At 41.0% G+C, this 18,368-nt stretch overlaps 1 protein-coding gene across 1 annotated transcript in view; it reads left to right on the top strand.

Moving 5' to 3' along the window:
* Nucleotides 1–17,005: 17,005 nt before the first annotated feature.
* LOC109413093 (uncharacterized) overlaps nt 17,006–18,368 on the top strand; it is a 40,296-nt gene continuing 38,933 nt past the window's right edge. Inside the window, exon 1 of the mRNA XM_019686795.3 lies at nt 17,006–17,828. Within this exon, the coding sequence (XP_019542340.2) occupies nt 17,781–17,828 (48 nt within the window). The 5' untranslated portion in view covers nt 17,006–17,780. The remainder of the gene's footprint in view (nt 17,829–18,368) is intronic.

Below are 18,368 nucleotides of genomic sequence, written 5' to 3'. Positions count from 1 at the left end.
AGAAACTGCGGTCGAAAAAGATTCACCCACGCACCAAATGCACCATGTACAAAACGCTAATAAGACCGGTGACCCTCTATGGGCACGAGACATGGACCATGCTTGAGAAGGACCTGCAAGCACTCGGAGTTTTCGAGCGACGCGGACAATCTTCGGCGTTGTGCAGGAGAACGGTGTGTAGCGGAGAAGCATGAACCACGAGCTTGCTGCACTTTACGGCGAACCCAGCATCCAGAAGGAGGCCAAAGCCGGAAGGATACGTTGGGCAGGGCATGTTGCAAGAATGCCGGACAATAACCCTGCAAAGCTGGTGTTTGCAACTGATCCGGTTGGCACAAGAAGGCGTGGAGCGCAGAGAGCACGATGGGCGGACCAGGTGGAGCGTGACTTGGCGAGCATTGGGCGCGACCGAGGATGGAGAGCGGCAGCCACGAACCGTGTATTATGGAGAAATATTGTTGATTCAGTTTTATCGTGAATTTGGTATAATACTAAATAAATGAAAACGAAAAATGATGAGTAGCAAGTTATATTCCGGAAATTTATCTCCGGAAATTTATCCGCTGGTTCGTCGTTGATAGGCCCTTATGAAAACCAGCCTGGTTCATTCCTTGTTGAGTGCTTGAGTGAGCTGGTCGACGTTTTCCCAGTCTCGTTACGCGGCGCTTTTATTCGCAATTTCGATCGTTTTTTTTGCTCTACCGGACGGTAGTTTTTTCGACACGCGTTAGTCTCGAAAGTGCCCAGGTAACCGCCTCTCCGAAGGAAGCAGCAAACTATTAGTTTGACTGTCCCACCGCGAAATAAGTCGTTATTATTATCAAAGTGAACGACTTCATATGAATTATGTATTGTATTATATGTATTGAACCGCACACCGCAAGCATCAATTAGTGTGGTGATTTTGCCGTCTTTGTTGTCCCCGGCCGTGGACTGGTGGCTGCAGCAGCAGGAACGGCTGAACAATAACGGCTAAGTAGCACGGTTTTATTACCTACTCATCTCCTCTTTGCTTTGCGCTTGCAAACCAACTGCCTATTTTTCAAGGTTGTTTTTTTTTTGTCCACTCTTCTGTCTCTCTCCCAGTTGCACATTAAGGTGCGCCAAGATAAAAACCGGGTTAGGTAGAAAATAGTTGTTTTTTTTTTCGATTTAATTTTAAACCCAAGTAGGGTGCATTAGATAAGTTTATTTTTTTCCATTTTTCTCTGTTTTTCTTATATATATATATATATATATTTTTTCTTCACTTGCTGATATATCTGCGGTAGATTTTTTCCCGCATGGACGTTTCGAATGGAGGCGAAACGCCTCCTAAAGATCTCATTGCTCGAACGCGATTTTACCAACCATCTTCGCCTGGTCCTTGGGTTGTCTATTTCCGGCGCAAAAACAAACCGTTGAATGTACTCTCAATCTCTCGAGATCTGACGCGTAAGTATCCTGGGACTGTTATTCACCAAGTGAAACAGACCAAGCTGCGTGTAACTGCACCTAGTTACAAAGCAGCAAATGAAATTGCTCAGCACGAAGCGTTTAGCTGTGAATATACGATCTATGTGCCGGCACGAGAAGTAGAGGTGGAGGGGAAGATCCTCGACGAAATGCTGACGTGCGATGACATCAAGAGCGGATTCGGACGCTTTAAGAATAGATCTATCCCCGATGTGGCAATCCTAGATTGTAAGCGGCTGTCTAAGGCTTCCATTGAAGGGAGTATGAAAGTGTACTCGCCATCAGCGTTTTTTCGAGTGACTTTCCCAGGTTCCGTCCTCCCAGAATTTGTAGTCATTGATGGTGCTTTTTACCCAGTGCGTCTTTTTAGGCCGAAGGTATTCAATTGTACCAAATGCAAGCAGTTTGGTCACAGTGATAGCTTTTGCGACAACAAGCCCCGTTGTGGCAAATGCAACCAGGCTCATTTAGAGGACTCTTGCACACAGGAAGCTGAAAAGTGTAGCTACTGTGGCGGAGATCCACATGACTTGCAAGATTGCCCGGCCTATAAAAGACGCATTAAAAATGAGAGTCGCTCTATCATAAGGCGCTCCAAACAGACATATGCGGAGATGGTGAAATCTTTTAAAACACCAGAATCAGTGTCTGAATCAGCTGTCCCAGTTGAAAATCCCTTTCACGAGTTGTCTTCTGATGATCAGGACGATGACGAAACTGATGAGGGTGGATCTTCTTCGGAGGTACACGCACCTGGAAAAAGGAAGTCATCATCTTCCCCGGGATTGCGCCGAAAAGTCTTTTTGAAATCTTCCCTCAAAAGTTTGCCTAATACAAAAGGAGGCGGAGTAAATTTAAAAACTCCGAACAAACAGGCCCCTGATTACTCAGTTCCATGCTGCAGTAAAGACTCAGTGAATCCGCCTCCGACTGTTAAGTATACTTCAAAAAAAAGCATTCGACAAAGTAGCAAGAAAAAGGCTACGAAAGCTCCTCGAACTTCAACTAAACCTTCCAAACCCAAAAGAGGACTGCTAACTTTCTGGGTTCTTGTGGATCGCTTATATGATGCCATCGGCCTTCCGGACACACTTCGAGGCATTATTGATATTTTTATCCCAACAGTAGAAGAATATCTTCGGAATTTGACACAATCATGGCCCCTCCTTGCTTCGCTCATATCTTTCGATGGCTAATTCATCAAGTGAGGTGCAAGATATGATCACTGTGCTACAGTGGAACTGTCATAGTTTAAAACCTAAATTAGACCTGTTTAAGTTTTTGATTCACAACTCAGATTGTGATATATTTGCACTTTGTGAAACATGGCTCTCTTCTGAAGATGAACTCAACTTCCACGATTTCAACATAATTCGCCAGGATAGAGATGACCATTACGGGGGAGTACTCTTGGGGATCAACAAATGTTACTCATTTTATAAAACTCCAATCCCGACTCATCCTGGCATAGAAATTGTCGCTTGCCAAATAAACGTAAAGGGTAAAGATCTTTGCGTAGCTTCCGTTTACATTCCTCCAGGTATTTCAATTAACCGCCGTCATCTTTGGAATGCAGTTTCTGCACTTTCACATCCAGTTTTAATTCTGGGTGATATGAATTCACATGGTACTGGGTGGGGCGAGCCATATGACGATCGCAGAGCGGCTATTTTCTATGATTTGTGCGACGATTTCACTTTGAACGTTTTGAATACAGGTGAAGTGACACGCATTGCATCCGACGGTAGAGAAAGTCGGCTTGACCTTTCCTTGGGATCAAGTTCACTATCATTCGATTGCTCGTGGAAGGTGATCGAAGATCCTCATGGTAGTGATCACTTGCCCATTATAACCACCATAAAACATAATTGCGAAAGGTCAGACGAGCCAATTCAGGTTCCTTTTGACCTCACTAGGAATATCGATTGGCAAAAGTATGCAGAAGCGGTATCTTTTGGGGTTGAATCATCCAATCCTCTCCCACCTTTGGATGAGTATCGATTCCTGTCTGAACTGATTTACAGAAGTGCATTAGAATCACAAAAACGACGCGTTCCAAGTGCAACCTTCAAAAGAAGACCAGCCACACTTGGCTGGGATGATGATTGCACTCAATTGTATCTTAAAAAATCTGATGCCTTCAAAGCTTTTCGTAGGCATGGCACCTCGGATCTTTATAAAGAATACGAAAAACTTGAAAGACAACTGAGGAACTTGCTAAAAGCGAAAAAGCGTAGTTATTGGCGACACTTCATTGAGGGTCTCTCAAGAGAAACTTCGATGACAACACTTTGGAGAGTGGCTCGCAACATGCGAAACCGCTCATCTTCTAATGAGAGTGACGAATACTCCAACCGTTGGATATTCAGTTTCGCGAAAAAAGTCTGCCCAGACTCAGTCCCAGCACGACCAATTTCTTGGGAATCAATCTCAAGAGACGGTTCTCTGGACAGACCATTCTCAATGCTGGAATTTTCTATAGCTCTTCTTTCATCAAACAATTCTTCTCCGGGACGCGATATGATAAAGTTCAATCTTCTTAAGAATCTCCCAGATATCGCAAAAAGACGATTACTAGACCTGTTCAACTCCTTCATGGAGGACAATATCGTTCCGCATGAATGGAGACAGGTCAAAGAAATAGCTGTTCAAAAGCCTGGTAAACCAGCGTCTGATCATAATTCATACCGCCCAATTGCTATGTTATCATGTTTAAGGAAATTGTTGGAAAAAATGATCCTATCGCGACTCGACCATTGGGTTGAATCGAATAACTTGCTTTCAAATACACAATTCGGGTTCCGCAAGGGCAAAGGAACAAACGATTGTCTAGCGTTGCTTTCAACAGATATTCAACTGGCCTTTGCGGAAAAGGAGCAATTGGCTTCAGTTTTCTTGGATATTAAGGGCGCTTTTGATTCAGTTTCCAAAGAAATATTGTCAGAAAAACTGCACAATAGTGGACTACCCGGACTTTTAAACAATTTCTTGTATAATTTGTTGTCAGAAAAACATATGAGCTTCAATCTCGGACAACTGACAACTTCCAGAATTAGTTACATGGGCCTACCCCAAGGCTCATGTTTAAGTCCCTTGCTTTATAATTTTTACGTGAAAGACATTGATAGCTGTCTGGAAGGACAATGCACGCTAAGACAACTTGCAGATGATGCTGTGGTTTCTCTAAAAGGCCCACATGCAGAAATGTTGCAAAGACCATTGCAAAGTTCCTTAAACAATCTGTCCATTTGGGCAAGAGATTTGGGGATCGAGTTTGCTCCGCAAAAAACTCAATTGGTTGTGTTTTCCAGAAAGCGGAACCCAGCCCAACTGAAACTCAATCTTTTGGGAATAGAAATCGACCAATCTTTGACTTCGAAATACCTTGGGATCTGGTTTGATTCAAAAGGCACTTGGGGTACCCAAACTAAGTATTTGGTGCAAAAATGTCAGCAAAGGATCAATTTTCTACGCACAATTACCGGAACATGGTGGGGTGCTCACCCGGAAGACCTCATAAAACTTTACAAAACGACTATTCTCTCGGTTCTCGAGTATGGCTCTTTCTGTTTCCACTCAGCAGCAAACTGCCACCTAATAAAATTGGAACGAATTCAATATCGTTGTCTGCGCATTGCCCTCGGCTGCATGCACTCAACGCATAATGCGAGCCTCGAGGTCCTGGCAGGGGTGAAACCTCTCCAGAACCGCTTCTGGGAGCTCTCGCTAAGGTTACTTATCAAGTGTGGAGTGAGCAACACACTTGTTATTGAAAACTTCGAAGAAATGCTCAGTCTGAACACTCAGTCAAAATTCATGAGAATCTATCTTTTCTACATGTCATCTGAAATTAGCCTCCCAGGTTATAATCCTCCTCGTGTACACTTCACCAATGACAGTTCCTCTGTTAAATACGATCTGTCCATGAAACAAGCTGTTCAGGGAATACCAGATCAACTTCGATGTGTATCTATTCCTCGCATTTTTACGGAAAGTACCAAAATGTCAATTCCTGTAAGAGATTCTTCACTGATGGGTCTCGCATAAATGGATCCACTGGTTTCGGTGTCTTCAATGAAAATTTCGCCGCCTTCCGCAAACTTCAGGAACCTTGCTCGGTTTATGTTGCTGAGCTGGCAGCAATCAACTTCGCTTTGGGGATGATTTCCAACATGCCCGTAGACCATTTCTTCATCTTCTCGGATAGCCTTAGTTCGATTGAGGCACTCCGATCGATGAAACCTGTTAAACATCCATCTTACTTTCTTACAAAAATAAGGGAGCAGATGGGTGCACTGGTCGAAAGATCCTACAAGATTACCTTTGTATGGGTCCCCTCACATTGCTCAATTTATGGCAATGAGAAGGCGGACTCTCTCGCAAAGGTGGGCGCACAGGAAGGTGAGATCTATGATAGAAGAATTTCACATGATGAATTTTTCCATTTTGTTCGCCAGAGTTCTCTTCAAAGTTGGCAAAATGATTGGCGAGATGGCCAGCTGGGACGGTGGTTACATTCCATTATTCCTAATGTTTCCTTGCGAGCGTGGTGGCATGGTTTGGATGTAAGTCGGAATTTCATTCGCGAAATGTCATGGCTTTTGTCCAACCATTACTCGCTAGATGCGCATTTACACAGGATTAACCTCGCGTTGAGCAATGTTTGTACTAAGTGCGGTTCCGGTTATGATGACATCGACCACGTAGTTTGGCAATGTCCGGATAATGACGCCTCCAGAGCACTACTTTTGGATACCCTTGAGGCCCGAGGTAGACAACCCTTTGTTCTTGTGCGAGATGTGTTGGGCACTCGCGATGTCATTTATATGCTATGCATTTACGACTTTCTTCGTTTGTCTTGTATAAAGGTTTAATTCTCTTGTGTTTTCTCCCCCAGTTTTTTTTCTCCGTTTTTCGTCTTTGTGTTGTTCCTGGCCATCCGGCAGATGAAAAGCCCGCTACAATCTGGGGCTGAATCACTATGAAGACAACGAACACGCCATTACGTTATACCTCCCGGATGAGCTTCAGAGAACCCTTACCCCCAGTCCTTACCACGCCCATCCTAAAAGCATATGTGACCCACTAATCTCGAGCTGCCACGAGTATCCTGGCTCCGTCCCGTACTAACTATGTTGTATAAGAATCAAATTTGTACATAAAATACAAAAAATGAGTTTTGGCTCCGCAAAGCGTTAAACGCGATTGAGCCCCAAATAAATGAACTGGTTAAAAAAAAAACCAGCCTGGTATTCGTCGACGAGGGACCCCTCAAGGGGTATCATCACATTCTGTTAAACAAGGTACACGACAGTATCTTAGGGAACGTTCAAAAATTACGTCCAACATTTGGGAGAGGGGGGGGGGGGGGGGTGGTCTAGAAAAGTGTGTGTATTGGGTATAGGAAAATAGCGTGACAGAGGGGGAAGGGGGGCTCTGGAAAACCCGAAAAACGATGGACGTAATATTTGAATCTTCCCTTATAGTCCGAGTTTAAAAAGGACAATTCCTCTATAATTGGCAGATTCTAGTGTGGCCTTTCTTGTAGATTGGACATATGAGACTATCCAACCAGCTGGTAGGAAAATCATCATCATCCTCCCAAATCTTTACACAAATCTGGTGGATTGATTGATGTAGCTGCTCGCTTCCTTGCTTAAGAAGTTCGACCGGGATCTCGTCCTTCAGCAGCTCTGCTGTTTTCCAGTTTCATAAGGGCCTTCTCAACCTCAGTCCAGTATTGATATCAAATTTATTTTAGAGGGGAGGAGGGGGGGTGGTTGTGACAGGCACCCCTATTCCACTGCGGGAATTGTTACAAAATTGTGATTTTGTGCAAAGAATAGTTATTTATGTAACGAGGTGCAAAAAGTTATTTTTTTCAGCACGAGTCGTACATTTATCCAACGAGGCTTGCCGAGTTGGAGAAATACCTAGAGTGCTGAAAAAAATCAAGTTTTGCAACGAGTTCCATAAAAAATTTTATGCAATGATTTTTTCATTATACAACTCATTTTAGTTGCATAATATTCATAATGCAACCCAAATGAGTTGCATTATGAACATCATGCAACTCATTTCAGTTGCATAATGAACCGGTTCGGAAAAATTGGCCATTATGATACCAAAATGAGTTATATAAAATAGAAATTATGATACTGAATTGCATAAAGGTATGTAAGCAGCTCTCGAATGCAGTGTGGTCAAAAAGTCAGAAAAAGTCCGCATGGTTTTTGCACAGCTCCTTTTCGAATATTCATTATCAAATTAGGTAGAATCCAAACTTCAGCCCCACCAGAATTCGCAAAAACCTTCCGATGCCGAAGCTGAGTCCGAACCATAAAACATTGCATAAACAACATATTTTATGTCATACCTTTTTACCCCAATGACTCGTGAAACAATGTGTGCAATGTGAATCGCTCTAAAAGACCAGACCGGAATTTGCATCTGATAAAATGTTCTTCCCGTCTTAGCTCCATTACCTGCTGTCGCAAAGCGGCAAGACGCAGTACCTACCATTGAGGTGGTATCAAATTACCTACCTTTGAGATGCTGCATTAATTGCTCGTCTTTTCCCTTCCCACGGGAAGCTCGGCTTCGCAACATTTTAGCACTTAGCATTCAATATGCAAAGAAAGAAAACTTCCCTGTGACGGGTCTTCAATTTTTAAATTAGCAACTTTTGAAACCGATGATGCTTTGGACACTCTCCAGCATCCCTCGCGCTGCCGTGATTGTTCCCAATTTTCCCTCAACCGCTCCACCATCTGGCTCCGGCGAGAAATCCCGTCACTTATCCGCGGGCACCAAAACCGATTGACCGTCATAATAATTTAAAAACGTCTGATGCAGCATCAGCCCAATACCAACGAGGAGAACAGGAGAGACCGGACAAAGTGCAACATGGATAGCAGCTGTGCAACCTTTCGGCCAGCCAACCAGCGGGAGGAAGCAACCTGGCTGGCAGGCAGCAGCATGAGGACGACACGACGATAAGTATCGTGAGAAACCGAAAGTCCCAAATCATCATCCCACCGACCGCCGCCGCACCCCGAGAGCCGAGAGAGTGTGCTGGTGCCACTGCCAACGTCGTCGGGTGCCATGGGCTTGTTTTGTTCTTTGCCTTTGGTTTGTGCATTTCCATTACGTCACTGGCTGAAGTGTGCACCGCGCGCTCGCTGCTGCACCCATGCATGCAGTTACAAGCGGAGGTTGGTGCGAGCGAGACGGGAAGCGATCAGGATGATGCCTTCCTTGTCGTAACTTTCTCACAGTTCTGGAGCCTTTGTTTGTTTCCCATTATTTCGTCCGTCGGACGGACGGATCGAACGGGAGCAGCTGTTCCGTTTCGTTCTGTTGGTTCGGCTGGCAGAGCTTCAGAACGAGGCAACGGTCCTTTGCGTGAGGGAGGATGATTGAAGAGAGAATGAATGAACGGATTCATTTTCTCCTGCAGAGTTCACGAGTTTAGGGGAAACGTTCATCGCAACGTGGTCCGCAGTGTTACCAGGGATTCTACTTTTCCTGTTGATGGTGAGTTTGATCACGGTTTCGACTTTAGAAAGGTGCCAGTAAGTCGGCTCTAGAGGCACGTTCTCCCATTTGGGAAATTTGTGCTATTTCATTTCACATCATAACCCTCTAGGGGCTGTCCATAAACCACGTGGTCATTTTTTTGTGACTTTTCAACCCCCCCCCCCCCTCCCCCACCGCGTGGTCATTAGTCCATACAATTGTTTTTATTTGTCCATACAAAATGGTCATTGGCCGAACCCCCCCCCCCCCAATGATCACGTGGTTTATGGACAGCCCCCTACACTAAGGCGCTCTCCACAAATTACGTAATTTAATAGAGGGAGGGATGGGGTATATGCAGAGCCGTAGCGTGGTCCCATGGCGCCCTTCGCAAGCATCCAGATTGGCGCCCCATGACAATTGTTATTGTTAATTTGCAAAAAAAAAAATGTAGCTATTCATTTTTTTTCAAGGTTTTTTAGATTTTGGTTACCCAAAGAAACAAGTTTTCCCCGATGTTTTATTTTTATTTTTAGAGTGTTTTTTTTGTGTATTTCTTTAGGGAATCACCAAAACATTTTCCCCATTTCTTTTTACTTTCTCGAATATAAGTACGAACACGTTTTAAATTCAAATAATCTGATAACCACCAGCAAAATAATTTTAGATTGCTAATAATAATTATGCATAAATTTCTCCAAGAAACCGTTTAGAATTTTTTTATTTTCAGGATTTTTTGTTCAACTGATTTTTGTTTCCAAAAATACTTAATTGTCTTCAAGGGTTTTCAGGAATCCGACTTTTTAAATTTTTGATTCACCTTTATTGTTATTTTAATTTTAATTTTCTTTACCAAATACTTTTACCAAAGGTTTCCCTTGAAGATTAATCAAAATATTTCCCGGCAGAAAGTTAATTTTAAGGAAGCATTAGACATGGATGAATAACGGGAGGAATTCCTGAACTTTCATTATGAGTTTTTGTTAGAACCTCTAGATGAATTCCTTCTGGAATCACTGAATGAAGTTCTGCAAAAATCTCTGGAGTTTTCGGGAAACATTTCAGCAAGAAATTTCAATGTAATTCATGAAGCAATTCATGCAGGAATTCCTGGTACAGTTTGTGAAGAAATCCTTGAAGGAATGTCTATAAGAATTTGTGGAGACCCACAGGAAGTATTTCTGATAGAATGCTTGGAAGACTTTTTGAATGAATTCCTGAAAAAAATCATAAGGAATCTCTGGAGGTTTTTTGTTTTATTCTCCAGAAGGTTTTACGAAGAAATCTCTAGAGGGATTTCTGAATGAATTCATGTACAGCTTTCAAAATAAACCTTTGGAAAAAAATTGATGATTAATGGCGGATTTTCTAACGGAATACCTGGAAACTTCTGAAATAGTTCCAAATTTACGATTTTTTGGAGGGTTTCCAGCAGAAATTTATGTAAATTTTTCAAGTGAACATGGAAAAATCGAAAGAAATCACTGGAAGATTTTCTATAAGCGATATGAGAGATTTCTTCTGAGAGGCATTTCTGCGGGAATCCGTGGAGGGATTTCTAAAGGAATCTCTAAAAGATTTTCTATGGGAAATAAGGCACAAATATGAAATAAAAGTATTGAGAAGTAGAAGCATGAACCCTTAGAACATGGTTTCCCAAACTGTGGGTCGCGACCCCCCAGGGGGGTCGCCAGCCTTCATCCAGGGGGTCGCGAGAGACAGGAAAGTATATTACTGTAACAGACAACAAATGAGGGAATTTTCATGGGGGGTCGCGAAAACTACGTCTGCTGGCAAAAGGGGATCGCGCGACCTGAAAGTTTGGGAACCTATGCCTTAGAAGATCTGGAGGAGAAATTTCTGACGGTATCCTTAAAGAAAATTCCCAAATTCATCGCTGAATGATTTTTCAAAAGAATTTTCTTTAGAAAACTATGGAAGTTTCGAAAGGAAACCTTTGACCAATTTCCGAATAAATTCCTAGATAACTCCTGAATGTCTCACTGTAGGAATTTCTGTAGGGGTCCTTCGAAAAATTTCGAGAGGAGTCTTCAGAAGATTTTTTGATTTCTTTTTTAAGCATTCCTGAAGGAGTTTCTGTTAGAATTTCTGGAGGCATTGTTGAAGATTGTTTCGAAGAAATTCCTAGAGGAATTTCTGAAGCAGTTGTTGAAAGATTTTCTGAAGGAAACCTAGCAAGAAATTTCGAAGAAATACTCAAAATAATCTAAATGAATTTGATTCTTTATGAATACAGACCGTTGATAACACATCATCAATTTTAGGTACTGTAAATAGTGAAATCTTGATAATTCAAGACAACAATTGAATCATTCTGTTTCCTTCTAGCCTTAGGCCTTTTCGGCGCCCTTCTGAGGCTGGCGCCCTTGGCGGGGGCCAACCTGGCCAACCGCACGCTACGGCTCTGGGTATATGACCGAGCGTTGCAGCCTTTACAAAAAATAGGATTTATTTATTATTATTTTTTTCCGGGAGAGCCACTGCGACCAGTAGGGTTTTGTACCATTTGGGCAGGTGTACCTTCTTTGGGCACTGACTCTAACTATGTCATTTTTAAACCTAATAACTTAATTTTTGGCACGCGGTAAAATACGTGCAGTATCTCACCCTATACAAAAAATCAAATCAATTGGTATGAAATTGACTTAGTTATAATGGCAAGTGCCCAAAATAGGTACGACTGGCCCAATGGTGCAAGTTAGTTAGTTAGTTAGTTCTTTTGTGGAATAACTCGTATCCTTAGTATTTAGTGCATGTAGTACTATCACTGACAAACAGACGTAATACTCCGATATTTCCCATCGTACATGGATTTAACGGTTTATTTAAAAATTTGATAGTTAGCCAACCGGCCATCCGAGGCGCTCGCATCGTTTTTGATCGAGATTGATGTTTGCAGACTACCGCCACCTAGTTTTTTTTTTACAAACTAGTTTATTAGGCTCATTGGAGTACCTTATCGGAGCCGATATATCATGTTAGTTTTACATATTCTTTTTACAAAAAGTATTTTTGTTAGTTTTAGTAGCTAAAAAACAAAAATAATGTAATTAATCAATTATAACTGAATTTTTGAATTCACAATAAAATTGTTGATGATTTTCATCATATCTGTATCCATTTGTCCTTACACATCTCGTATGGATTGTGATGATCGGTTGTTCCGTTCGAGTTCTCGTAGCATATCGGGCCTTCTTTCTTCGTAACATTACCGCCACCTAGTTGATAGTTGGCCTAATTCAGTCCTTTTAACATTGGGCAAACATGCTTCCGTGGCTATGATATGAATCGAAAAATGTTCGAAGTGTTACGTCTGTTTGTCTGTGGATTACTCCATTCACAGTGGTCCACGAACCAGATTTACGAGGAAAGATGCATTCAGCGCCTTCAAATGATTTTTTTGACAAATATGGTCTTCAAAGTTGTTCCTAATAAAAAGCCTAAAATTTTACCTCCATAATAGGAACAGTGTGCCTAATGTTGTTGCAAGCGATTATTGATCGAAAACAGAGAGAAACGATAGTTTTCATATTTTTCCCAGCAAATTTGGAAAGAAAACTACCGACTAACGTTTTGAAAACATTCATTAGATGGTACGACCGTATTTTCTTGAAATGATCTACCTTATTACCACAACGATCGGCACTACCGTGAATGAATAAAAGGGTTTTGTAAGTCATCTGATATAAGGCGTTGGTGGATGGCTGTTTTTTGAACGACAGTCTTTTTACCGAGTTTTAATATAGTTCCAAAAAGTCGCTATTTGTATGTAAAATCTGGCACAATTGACATAAAAACCTTCAATAATTTGCTTAAAATATACTCACACAATTGAATAACGTCAAAAGTTCTTATAATTGCAGCGTCTTCAGCTGATGATGAACGTAGATCCCATTATGATAAACATCAACCCGCTGATCAACTACCCCCCAGATTACGGTATCCTAATATAAATCTCCTGTATCACTCGGATAAAAAATTATCATTCATTACATGGTTAATATTATTAAAATATGACTGGTTTTATTGTTCACAATTAAACACATAGTAGATATATTGTTACTTTTTACAATATAAATCAAGCCCATATAGTTCGTACAATAAGTGAACATTAGCTTTATTAGTGACTAATTGATTCGATTGTTTTCCAATAGTTGTATAATAATTTAAAGTTACTATCAGTAAAAATAAATTTAAGTTGTTTTTATATTGTTGCAAAAGTGCCTGCAAAGTTCTCATGGACTTTTTATTAAAAAAGAGTTTATTTCTCAATTACACTTAAAAACAATTCGTAAAAAATAAAAAAAAACAATAAATATTATTGTTGCTTGGACCATGTTTGTATAATCAAATACAAAATCACTTGACATATTTTTTATTTCGTTTTCGTTTTAAATTTGAGTACAGTAGATGTTTTGGTTATCGAATATTCGCCAAAACTTCAACGACTGACAGACGTCAAGCCGTGTTGGCAGAGGAAGCTCTCAATGAATAACTGAGGAAGTACCTCCCGCATAGTCAATTACAATTTGTATTACACTCCAAACAGTAAGTCTCCTGTATCTGTTTATGTTACTATACCACGAACAGGTGCTTTTCAGTTGATAACTGTGATACTCGTAGCACTCAATCATTAAGAACAGTCTAAATAACTCATACCAGACTGTAATAGTATGTCATGTTGTGCAGAAATTGTTAAATAATAAAGCGATGCATTTCGCGAAACATGGTGGCAATATAATACGACCTTTCCTCAAATGGTTGGTGGTTATATTTGCGAAACACACTTACACAGACATATATCACTGTATGCTACTTAAATTCAACAGTTTGCCAAATGATTGCACACATTGGTATTTGTACTGACCGTACTTTGAAGTTTGCAGTTTTGTGAAAAAAATAAAAAAAAATTCCTGTGGTCGCTCGTGAGCAGAATTAAAAACAATGTGAAAACTTGCTGCGTAAACTGTTTAAAGTCCCAGGAGTGATCCGGATCCATCAATGGTAAGTTTTGCATGATGATTCTATTTTGTTGTTTTGGGTAATGGGTAATGGGTAAAATTATTTTGCAGAATTCACGAACTTGCTGTGAGCTCAACAACACGCATCCCGCCTGAATCTGTGCGACTGCTAGTGGCCCCTCAAAAGGGAGGTAAAAAATATCTACAATGCTGTGGGCTGGAAATCCGTCACCACCGGAAGAAGGTTCTTGGTAAGTTTCAATCGCCGTAGGCCCGGGACCAGGATTGCACGCGTCGCAAGTCGAGTAACTCCAGTAGAAATCACTGCCCATCTGATGGAAATGACGTAAAAGGCCCCTCCATCAACGCAGGATCCGCTGACCGGTATGATGCGTAGAGATCATTCGGCACAGGTAATCTTGGATCTTGAAAGTGGAAACAAGTGTAAATATTCAATGAATAAAAAAAAAAGCTTTGGTGAACGCATAACTGGCTTTTTCATTTTTAAACGGTTTAAATGCAGTAGAACCACATACCATAAGTTCAAAATACCATAAACGACCATAAGTCAAGAATAACACATACATTGTCGATTTTCTCCCAGATTTACTGTTGCACTGTTCTGTAACCATTTGCCACGCAGTGAATTATCTGAAAAACTGGATAATATATTGACCATATCCTTTACTGTATTGCGAAAAATTTGTTCGAGAAAACCAGCGATTTTTTATGGTAACCAATCTTAACCGCCTATTCCACATACTGTAAATTGGCGGATTACCATTTGTCAAACTGGCAAATGTGTACATGAAATGGTTAGCTTACTGTTATCTTCGGTAGTCTGGCAAATGGTTAAATTACAATTGCTAATGGTCATCTACAGTATGAGAAACGTTACATTTACAGTTTGTGATTATGCGGGCTATAGAAAACTAGCTGAAAAGCAGGTTTTAGCCAAGTGAGGACGTTACGACAAGAAAAAGATGAACAATGATTTTTCTAATGTTTTCCAATAAATTAAAGGAATCTAGTAAATAGTAAACTATCATTGATAACAATACAAATACAATTTGTTTAATGGGGTCAATTGAACCGATGTTAAAATAAACATGCAATAATATTTGTTGTTATGTAAACAGATTTCGCCTTAGAAAAACCAAAGAATTCATATTTCTCGGTAACATTTTTCTTCAGCATTTACAGATACTAATGGCCACATGAATTGTGAACGATTTATGGTATGGATCTTACGACCTGAGGTCTGACTTGTGATATTTGGCAGCTATTTGAAAAGATTGATGTTAGATCTTATCAACAGCTGCCAAACAACACATACCAGACAGACATCAGAGTGTTTGACTCTTATCATAAAAAATGTGCATATCATTCTGGCGGCCGTTAGTGCTCGTAAATGCTGAATATAAATGTTAGTGGGAAATATAAATTCTATGGATTTTCAAAAGCGAAAACTGCTCACAAATAACAACAAATATTATTGCATTTTTATTGTAACAACGATTCATCTGACGCCATTCAATTAATTGTATTTGTATTGTAAGAACAATGAAAACACATTAAGATATATTGTTTTCTTTTGAAAATTGCCCTAAAAATGTCTCAGTAAAACACAATACATTCTATTGTTTTTCGCGAAAAAGTGTATGAAAATTTTCTCAAAATTTTATGGTTATGATACATAACGACCACCATTTTTTATTGTAAAAGTGCCATTTACCATTCGCCGAATGGTATAGAACAATAGGGGTGATGGTGAGTGTGCCGTGTAAATTACAATACGTTTAATGGTGATTAATTTTCGAAAAAATGGTGTTGTAACAATAAAATTAAAATTTATCGTATTTTTATGATATTTTTTATCAGGGTAACCTTAATTTATAGAGATTTTGTAGTTTCCAGGATATGAGTATTGCTCGTGCAGTTGAAAATCGGAATTTTTGACACGCGAAAATCGATTTAAACCACCCCCCCTCCTGCATCAGACGTACGTGTACATTTCCCACCTCACTGGATCGTTTTCGCAGTTAGTATAAGTGCGGGATCGTGAAAAAACTGCGATTTTGCATCGAATCGTTTCGGTGTCTTTTGCGCACTTATTCAGCACCTTGTAATGCATAAGTGCGCAGAAGACATCGACACGATTCGATGCAAAATCGCAGTTTTATTCACGATCCCGCACTTATACTTACTGCGAAAGGGGTCCAGTGGGGTGGAAAATGTGCAATACAATCGACATTCTAAACATTTTGCTTTCATCTTAAAGGCTGGGTTTCACAATTTTGCAAATCGGATGAATCGGTTTTAATGGCTGGAAAGTCACTAAAACTGGCACGCTCTAAGCACCCCATAGGAAAAAATCCTAGATACATCAATGACTATGTCTAAGAATTGGCGTGATTCAGGCTCATTGGATAAAGTTAAGGACAGACTTGTTAGAATCCCAAAATGGCCGCCACAATGGCCGACTTCGGCACCTACTCACGATTTTGAGGGCACAAATCTCTTCGTAAACAAAACAAGCGCTCCTGAGCTTCTCATTTTAAGCTTATTACAAGTGAGCAAGAACAGAATAATAAAATGCATTGGTGTTTGAAGCTTGCTTCTAGAGATGTGTGCGTCTGAAGTTCTCATGCACTATTGAAGCGGGATGTCAAGGCGTTTGTCCTTAAAACCTTTGTAAAATAGTTATAAATAATTTCTAATAAATTCTGAATGATTTTTGATTGAACAGTTGGGCTACGCTCCTTACTAACGATGTGGATTAGCTGGCAACCCTTATCACCCATCAGCGCTGAGCCCATGTTTCTCCTCCCAAATGCGAGGTTCACCCTCTCCGCGAAGGAGAAAATGAACATTGATTGATTGCCTGGCTCGTGCCGGTTTGTAAGCCGCAGCAAACTCTCTTCTCTCCGTATACCATTCATCCTTTCCGATCCGATCGTGTGCCTTTGGCTGGCGTGGCGGGGAAGTAACTGTTGTGTGCTTTCTCTCCTCCGTTTTGGTCCTGCTGCGCTGTTGGTTCTATCCTTCTCGTCTCGCATACCGATATGTGCTGGCGCTCCGACCGACCCGACGATGCTCGCCTCGCTCGTCAAGTTCCGTTGCTTTGGTACGTTCCATTCATCACCGTCATTCTGTTGGTCGCCTATCGTCGAGGCGGACGTCTGCTCTGCTTGAAACAGTTTTTGTTCGAAGCGCCGCGCGATTCCTGTAGCTATTGTTTCGGAAAGAGCCCCCCTAAGTTAAAGGGAACTACTAATCGGATCGGAACGGTTGATTGCGTTTGGGAGGATCCCTATGGACAGCAGTTATCGCGTTCGGAGGAATCGAATCGTGAAAACGGTTTGTTGAATGAACGAGTGCTTCTCACGATTAATGAAAAGGATCTAACGGTAAATTGGCGTTTCCTGTGAGTGGCGACAACGAACGGTACCGCACAGCTGTTTGGTGGTGTGAGAGTGTGTGTGCGAGTGACTAATAAGAGGGAAGTGCTATTGTTTTTGCTTCGTTGCGAGCGACGACGTCGAACTAAATGCGGTGGGATTAGTTTCGACTAATGAGACAAAGTGGAGTTCGGTAAGGAGGATTAAGTGCCGGAAGAGAGTTGTTTAAGTGGATTACCGCAGGAAGAGAACCAGTGGGTGAAAGTACTAATTGCGGTATTTGTGGTCCTGCGGAGAAGGAAGGGCTTTTACCGCATCAGTGATAGTGGTGAGCTGCTGTAGTAGTGGGAGGTGTTGGATCAGCTATAGCCAACGTGGGAGTTGGGAGCACGCTTCGGATGATCCCGGTTGTCGGAACCACAAAATGACAATGTCGCAGCTTTTGAAGCAGACGAAGAAGTGTTGCGTGAAGGTAAGTGCTCGTAATTTAATCTTGTTTGTTGATTACAACGTCGAAGTTCAAAGGAGAGTGGTTTTCAATGGCATTCCGAAACATAATACACTGACGAAACTTTGTCGTTTCTATACCGGTTTTGCATGAATGGGTACTTAATGTGAACACCGAACACCGTGAACCAATTTCCGAGAACCCGGTTGTAGTGAACTCGGAAATTTCTACTCGGAATCAGTTTTATCTCCGATAGAGTAAACTTTTTAATTATGTTGTATTTTAGTTTCAAACCTTACTTTACTTATTTGTTTTTATGTTTTGTAAACTTATTGAGCCAGTAGTATATAACCCAGTACCTTGTCATAACTTAACCGAGTATTGAAAATCCAAATGATTCACAGAAATCTCGGCAAAATTAACCAAGTTCTAATGATAGGCAATTGTCAATTTTACTGACATAAGTGCTACAACCTGATATCGAATATGTTTACCTTGACCAATTCCATAACACAAGTATCTAGAAAATCACAAAAATGACACTGTTTGATTTTAATTATCTCA

This window comes from Aedes albopictus, chromosome 2 (genome assembly GCF_035046485.1).
Source record: "Aedes albopictus strain Foshan chromosome 2, AalbF5, whole genome shotgun sequence".
Lineage (NCBI taxonomy): Eukaryota > Metazoa > Arthropoda > Insecta > Diptera > Culicidae > Aedes > Aedes albopictus.
Note: the sequence above shows the minus strand (reverse complement) of the source record. Positions and strands in the feature narration are given on the sequence as shown.